This window comes from Vulpes vulpes, chromosome 9, assembly GCF_048418805.1.
Source record: "Vulpes vulpes isolate BD-2025 chromosome 9, VulVul3, whole genome shotgun sequence".
Lineage (NCBI taxonomy): Eukaryota > Metazoa > Chordata > Mammalia > Carnivora > Canidae > Vulpes > Vulpes vulpes.
In genome coordinates this window covers 76,202,448-76,210,413 of record NC_132788.1, presented here as the reverse complement: position 1 = coordinate 76,210,413, position 7,966 = coordinate 76,202,448, and the positions used below count along the sequence as shown (strand labels likewise).

Genomic DNA, 7,966 nt, shown 5'->3' with positions numbered 1-7,966 from the left:
GAATTCAGTATTATTACTTATACTCATGAACAGCTATTCTACAGAGGCTGCTAACATCCTTGATCCAATGAGAATAATTCTCCGTCTCCCTGCCTGCCTCGTTAAGCAGGCTAATGTGCCTCTGTAGCTTTGCTGAGTCTTCATTTATGTGTAAAGCTGTGTTTGTGAATGTTATTTTAATTCAGGTGTCATTAGTTTAGAAAAGCTCTAACTAGCCCCTGAGCAGAAGTCTCCAAAAATATCAGCAATCTAACTGATGACAGCTTCCATGGAGACTAGATGTCTTAAGAAACTTGAACATAAATTGAGGCAAAAGGATACAAGTGGCAATGACATTCTTCTGGCCACCAGCCATCATCCTCTGGATAGCAAATACTTTAACTACTACAGTTTTAAATCTAGACTTCAATGGGATAGTGGAATACAGGAATAATGGTGATATCCTGGAGATTATCAGCATAGTATTTGCACCAGGAGACCCTACCTACCTTCGCAATCATCCCTCCACATAGAGAGTTTAAGGGCATTGCACCTACAAGGGACAGAAGGAGGAAAAAGCAAAATACTGATTGACTGTTAGGTGGATCTGTACCTGCTACCCAACCCTTGGCAACCCTCTGGCAAGCTGAGGTGGAGCTTAGGGATATCCTTGTGTGTGGTCTGCAAACAAGCAGCATCTGCATCACTGGAGAACCTGTTAGAAATGCAGAATCTCTGTCCTCCCCCCAAAATTACTGAATCAGATTCAGAATTTTAGCGAGTTCCCTCCAATGACTGTGTGCACCTTTATCTCAGAAGTAAGCTAGAGAAGAGAGAAAAGCAGAGAAAGAGCTACATCCAACTGCTGTGTCTAATGTGTGTGCATATGCCACCAGCTCCTGTCTAACCAACATCCCTTCGAAAGAGACAATTAGGTTGGCAAAACTTGAAATTTGTTCTTCCAGTGTGGTATATGTGTCATGAGAGCCAAATCCTGACTCAGGACTGACTCAGGGAGACTAGCTTTCGCAAGGCTTTTATGAACTTCCAAATGACAACCAGTAAGAAACTTGCTCCCACTAATTCCTTCAGCCAAAGGCCATAAAGGCCCACGTCCCTGAGACAGAATGGGGAAAGGTAGAGGTGGGAGAAAGCTTGTCACTTAATATTTCAAAGATGCGAAAATAAACTTAGAACCCAATAATAGAACTGCAAAAATATAAATCCCTAGGCAGGAAAACTTACTTTTACTTGCCTTTCACACCTATACCCTTGCTTACACTGGGCTGTAACTGGTTCTCAGAACTGAAAGTAGGAGTGAGGAAGAAAATTACACTAACTTATTGGGAGGGAACGAAAGACAAAAAAACCTCATTATGCCTTTGTCTGACTATCCACAGGGATCTAGTTTTGTAGATGTGAGACAGACATTAGGGGAAGAAGTTTAGATATAAAATGTGCTTTAGTTCATTCAATATCTATTTAATGCTGAACTTTCTTAAAAGTTTTGATTCTATCCCTAAATTCCATATGTATAACCTCTTAACTTGCAGTGACTCTATCCACTAGTAAAGTTTTCCTAAAGTACCCTAGAATCTGACCAATAAAATTAGTATTCCCTTTAATTGGGAGAGGCAACAAAAAAGATGATAAAGAGAGCTAATAAGCTCTGGATGCCATGCCAGGGTATCATCATAAAGGCAGGCTTAAAGGGGAAAATGAGTTCCAAAGGGCATTGCATGAGGTGTGTGTGTGTGTGTGTGTGTGTGTGTGTGTGTGTGTGTGTGTAAAAGAAGAATTACACAAGAGACTGAGGCATGGAGAAGTATCTATCAATTTCAGACACTGTAGAATTCCTTCTGAGTCTTTGTCACACAGTTAAATCTGCCCTAAGCAGAGAGGAAGATAGTGTCTTCTAAATATACCTTCAAGTAGTAGAAATATTTATCACTTTTCGAATGTGTTTTCTTCACTCCCATCTGAATGAGGAGCTGCCCCAAAGGATGCTTGCACTTAGATACATAAATTCCCATTATCCTGATTAGCATGGTTTTACCTTCTCTTAAAATTTTCAAGAGGGGGTCTTAAGTGCTGACTTGGAAACTTGAGGAGCAGTAACCACATTAAACATGGAGTTGTTTTTCCTCTCAATTAACCAGTGAGACATTTAAAACCTAAAAAAGAAACTTTGTAACTTTTAATCTCATAGTATTGCTAATACACAGGTGACATTTGAAATAAGAAAATAGCTTATTTAAAAGAAATATGATTAGTAATAGATTTAAATTTCCTCTACCTACACATTCTTCATCACCTAATGGCCTAGCTGGTCAGTCCATATGGGGTCAAGATTGCCTTAACAAGAGCTGTGGGCCTTTGTTACTTAGAAAAAATACAATAATTCTTAAATAGTGATCAGCCAAAATATTTTCTTACTAGGTTGCTAGAATCTCCCTCCAAAGTAGGCATAGAAAACATGATTAATTTTTCTTGCAAATTAAGAGATTGAGTTTAGTGAGATTAAGTGATCGCCCAAAGTCGCATATACGAGATTATAACCCAGATCTCCTGACTCTTACATCCATGTTATTTTCCTTCTACAAAATTGCCTCATCTGCTTCTAGTAGAAGAGCATTTCTCTGAATCCCCTATCATGTGTTGATGTGAGCCATGACAACCAAAACATTGCTCAATGTGTGAGGGGTTTTGCAATGGATAAAAAATACCAGCTTATCTTCCACATTTTACCTGTACCTCCTTAATAACAAGCGGGAGAGTTTTTAGAAGGGCATGCATAGATGTCAAAAGGGACCATTGGCAGCCAGATTTTCAGGAGGCCTGGCTGCTCTTCAGGATACTAATCTGTGATGCTTGGTGATGTCTGCAAAAGGAGCTCTGACTTACATTTCTTACAGAGTATGGAGCTATAATCTATTTTCATTTCATCTATTCATTTTATAAATATGTTCTGAGTGTCAACTATGCATCATAGCAATAAATCAGGAACAACCTGGCTCCCAATGGGCTATATAAAGAGGCAAGTACCTAAGTTCCAAAGATGGAGGCTCCAAAGAAAGGAGGCATCTTATGTAGGTTTTGGAAAATATGTGGCGTTTATATTGAAGTTCAAAGCATCCTGTGTGAAAGAACAATGTTCATGTAAGGACATGAAGATGAGAAATATTGTATGGGATCATGTTAGGCTGAAGAATTAAATTAAATAAGATACAAAGTCAAAAATGTGGGTAAAAGCTGAATTTATCCAGAGCCCTTTTGAAACTTTGAGCTTTCTAAGAATGCCATTTGGAGAATCTAGTTTTATACTGAGCTATTTCCTATGTAATATTTTACTTCTTTGAAGTGCTGTCAGTCCAATCCTCTCATGCTTCTGGTGAAATAGTGGGGTATACACCTCACACCTGTTAGAATGGCTAAAATTAACAACACAGGAAACTACATATTTTGGAAAAGATGTGTAAAAAGGGGAACCCTCTTGCACTGTTGAGGGGGAAGCAAACTGTTGCAACCACTCTAGAGAACAGTAAAAAGTTAAAAATAGGCTATGCTACAATCCAGCAATTGCACTAATACCCGAAGGAGACAAAAATACAGATTTGAAGGGGCACATGCACCTCAATGTTTATAGCAGCATTATCAACAATAGCCAAACTATGGAAAGAGCCCAAATGTCCATTGACTGATGAATGGGTAAAGCAGATGTGATATATGTACACAATGCAATATTATTCAGCCATCAAAAAGAATGAAATATTGCTATTTGCAATGACATAGAGGGAACTAGAGAGTATTAGGCTAAGTGAAAGAAGTCAGTCAAAGACAAATGGCATATGATTTCACTGATATGTGGAATATAAGAAACAAACCATAAGAGACTCTTAAAAATAGAGAATAAGGGGTGATGGAGGGAGGTGGGTGGGGGATGGGCTAGATGGATGATGGGTTTTAAGAAGTGCACTTGATATGATGAGCACTGGATGTTATATATAAGTGATGAATCACTAAATCCTACTCCTGAAACCAATGTTGCACTGTACATTAACTAACTAGAATTTAGATACAAATCTGAAAGAAAGAAATGAAAGAAATAATGAGGTATAGTGATGAGGACTTGGGAAGAGAAAGACCCAGCTTCATATCATGACTGCTGCTTCTAACTCTTTGACTTTAGACAAGTCACCTAACTTCATTAGAAGAAGAAAGAAGAAAGCAGAAGGAGAAGGAGAAGAAGGGGGAGGGGGAGGGAGAAAGAAGGGAAGGAGAGGAGATTATATTTAGTCAAGTTATAGTAACTTTCTGGTGCTTAACAAAAATCAGGATGATATTACCAGCTTAATAAGATTGATTAATTATTTAATACTATTAATAGTTAATATTAATTAGTTAATAAGATTGATAAGATGGCTAATGGGCATTGCCTCTACATTGCCAACATTCAAGGTATTCACTTCCCTGGATTCCAGAGCAACCTTCTATCTATGCCCTAGGATCTGATAGATCCATAGTACAGCCTTATTCATTTTTACACCATCATTTGGATTATTTAAAAAGTAGGTTGGAGTGTATTTGAGTTCTCTTTAGCCTACTCATTTGATTTATCAGATTTAAACATTCTTTAATCCCAGTATTCAAGAAAGCCTACTCAAGAGATGCATACATTTATGTATAGCAGGATAAGCTAAAGTTGAAATGGGTATCTCATTTCCCTCCTTGCTTCTCCTACCCTGGCCCCAAGATAGAACACACTCAAATAAACAAAGTCTGGGGTTCCTTCACCTAGGAATTGGTTTGGCTTATAAAAAAAATGTTGTGTTAATGACACTTTCTGAACCATTGACTTGGGCCCCCATTGTCTCCACCCAGGCAAAGCCAGAAAGGTAGCATTGGTTTTTAGAGCCCCACCCTAATGGATGGTTATAATGGCAAAGATGTAGCCACAATCATTTTCAGAGCTCACAACTTTTAGGGTGCTCTTCCCTGTTTCTTTGCATCAGAAAAAAAACACAGCTTTTCACAAGTCCCTCCCCCAAGGCAATTTATCAGGTTCTTTTTTTCTTTTCTTTTTTTTTAATTTATCAGGTTCTGAGGGGCTTATCTCTTCCTGGATTTCTACCTCCTAAGACTCAGGCAGCAGACAAGGAAAATACTAATGCATCAACTATTTTAGTTTAATTAGGGAGACACATTTAATAAATGACAACACTCATCTGGCTGTTTCCTGTTGACCAGAACAAAGCTGTAGACTGATTTGTAATACTAAACTGAAGCATACTTGCTGCCACAACATGGCACATTAGCACTAAGTTGGCTTATTATTCCAGCTGTCAAGGTTAGATAATCACAAACAACTTGAAGAATTACCTCCTACACGCCTTCCACCTGTTTGAAGACTAGCATTCCTTTCAAGTGAGTTCTGCAAAGACAGTTGTGGTCCTAAGCTAGGGCAACAGCATTCATTGCCAAGGTATATTTCTTTGGTCTTGGAATCACCCACTGTGCAGCACAAACTGCCACTCTGTCACTCATTTAACAAATTATTTGTGACTACTCTGTGCCAAGCGCAATTTTAGGATATTGCAATAAACAAAAAATATATTAAAAATCTCTTCATTTGGAAGAGTTTATAGCCTCGCTAGAGGAAGAAATAAATATATCAGTATCCACTGTTAAGAACAAAGAAAAAATTAAATGAGTAGGGCAGGAAGTGTCGAGGAGTAAGGCTGGGGGTTGCAGTTATATATGTGGTGGTCATAGAAGGCCCATTTGAATAATGACTTCAAGGAAGTAGGGAGGTGAGACATGCAGATATCCAGGAAAGAACAACACAGGTAGAACAGTTGGGAAATGCGAAACTCCTGAAGTAGAAGTGTGCTGGTGGAGTTCAAAAGGACCGCGAGCTGTGCAGTGGTCCCTCCAAGCTGTGCCAGGCCCTGGCCATCGACAAGAGCTTCGACCAGCGGGACCTGGCCGAGGACCGAGCAGTGTGGCTGGAGCGCAGCCCGCCGGGGCCCAGCGAGCCAGCCGTGGTGGCAGCAGCCAGAGTGGGCATCGGCCACGCAGGAGAGTGGGCCCAGAAGCCCCTGCGCTTTTACCTACGGGGCAGCCCCTGGGTCAGCGTGGTAGACAGAGCCGCGGAGCAGAACGCATAGGCCTGAGCGACGGCCTCCTCCAACCAGGCTTTTTAATTTTTTAACAACCAAATAAACACTTTATGTCTAGAAAAAAAAAAAAAAAAAGAATGAGTGAATTGTAGAGAATGAGAAGGCAGATGAGGGTAGACTGGGCATTCAGGGTGAGACCATGCAGGGCTTCAAAAGTCATCAAGGGGACTTTGAGGTTATTCCTGGGTGAGACAGAAGCCACTGAAAGGTTTTGAGCAAAGGAGTAACACAGTCGGTGTTATATTTTATGAAGTTCAGTCTGGCTCCTGCGTGTTCATTTAACAAATACTTAGTGAGCATATGCTTAGTATCAGGCTTGGAGCCAGGTATTGGGGACACAAGACTGAGCCAAATTTGGTCCCTTCTTTTAATTCACAGACTCTGCAGCAGCTATTTATACAGGTTGCTATGAAAATGAATAAATGTCTTTTTTAATTCTGTTCATGGGCAAGGACCATAGGTTGTAAGTGAGGCTGTAATTTTATTCCACTGCTGAGTACCTCCCCCATTCTGATATATTGCCTTCTGTTTGCTTGGCGGCAAACACATTTTTCACCGTCTCATCCATTACTTTTTTAATCTAATAACTCCTTTCTTAAAGTTGACCAAAGACTGGTATATATCCCGCAAAAGTATGCTGTAGTAAGATCCGTTTCATCAGATTTCAAAAAGCTAGTTTCCTTCTGTAAGGAAAAATGCAAATTACCCAAAGGAGCCTTATCACTATTTGCAACTGTGGGTTGCGTTCTTGAGAGGTAAGCAAGTAAGAAATGCTAAAATAATTTCCTCTCCCCACTCTCCATATCGGCATTTATATCATTATATGTGAGTCCCAACACAGAGTGAATATTTCCAGTCCAACATGGGGGTAAACTATCTGGTACAAGAACCACGTACCAGCTTCTCTAATGACTTCCATGTCACAAAGTCACTTCTTACTATTGCTTACTCTTGCTGTGTCTCTGACATAGCTTAAAAATTCTCATTAACCAGGAGAGAAATAAATGAGTATATGCTTCATACCTGGTGTATTAGCTTTTGCCGCATAACAAGCTACCAAAATGTCTCAGTGGCACACGGTAATCAGCAATTATTCAAATTTTGGTGAATCAGCTGGTATGCTCTACTTCAGGCAGTGGGTTGGGTTTAATTCTGTCAAGGGCCAGACTGAAGAACTAAGGCATGTTCTACTGTAGACATCAGAAGTTCCCAGAGTGTATTTAGTTGAATGGTGGCCTCCAAAATGACATGTCCATGTCTTAACCCCATGAACCTATGAATGTGAACTTACTTGAAAAAGGGGTCTTTGCTGATATAATTAAGGTACTCAAGATAAATTCATGATTCATAATCCTGGTGGACCTTCAATCCAAAAACCAAACATCCTTATAAGAGACAGAAGAGGAGAAGACACAGACATAGAGGAGAAGGCAATGTGAAGATGTGAGAGTAGAGTTTATTTTTGTGCATGGTGTAAGAAAATGGTCTGGTTCCATTCTTCTTATACCATACACAAAAATAAACTCAAAATGGATGAAAGATCTAAATGTGAGACAGGAATCCATCAAAATCCTAGAGGAGAACACAGCCAGAAACCTCTTTGACCTGAGCCACAGTAACTTCTTGCTAGACATGTCTCCAAAGGCAAGAGAAACAAAAGCAAAAATGAACTATTGGGACCTCATCAAAATAAAACGTTTCTGCACAGCAAAAGAAATAATCAACAAAACTAAGAGGCAACCTACAGAATGGGAGGAGATATTTGCAAATGTCTTATCAGATAAAGGGCTGGTATCCAAAATCCATAA

The 7,966-nt window shown here is 39.6% G+C and overlaps 1 protein-coding gene across 1 annotated transcript; it reads left to right on the top strand.

Moving 5' to 3' along the window:
* The first annotated feature begins 329 nt into the window (after positions 1–329).
* Positions 330–6,221, top strand: LOC140594014 (DNA-3-methyladenine glycosylase-like). The gene is made up of 2 exons (XM_072722123.1): positions 330–461; positions 5,886–6,221. Exons 1-2 carry the CDS (start codon positions 330–332, stop codon positions 6,144–6,146), a joined length of 393 nt encoding a protein of 130 aa, XP_072578224.1. The 3' UTR covers positions 6,147–6,221.
* Positions 6,222–7,966: the final 1,745 nt, after the last annotated feature.

Bases quoted from the DNA above. Each gene is read 5' to 3' on its own strand.
- LOC140594014 (XM_072722123.1), top strand. From the start codon at position 330: ATGACATTCTTCTGGCCACCAGCCATCATCCTCTGGATAGCAAATACT. The intron at 462-5,885 runs GTATTTGCACCA...GGAGTTCAAAAG, and splicing joins TCCTGGAGATTATCAGCATA to GACCGCGAGCTGTGCAGTGG.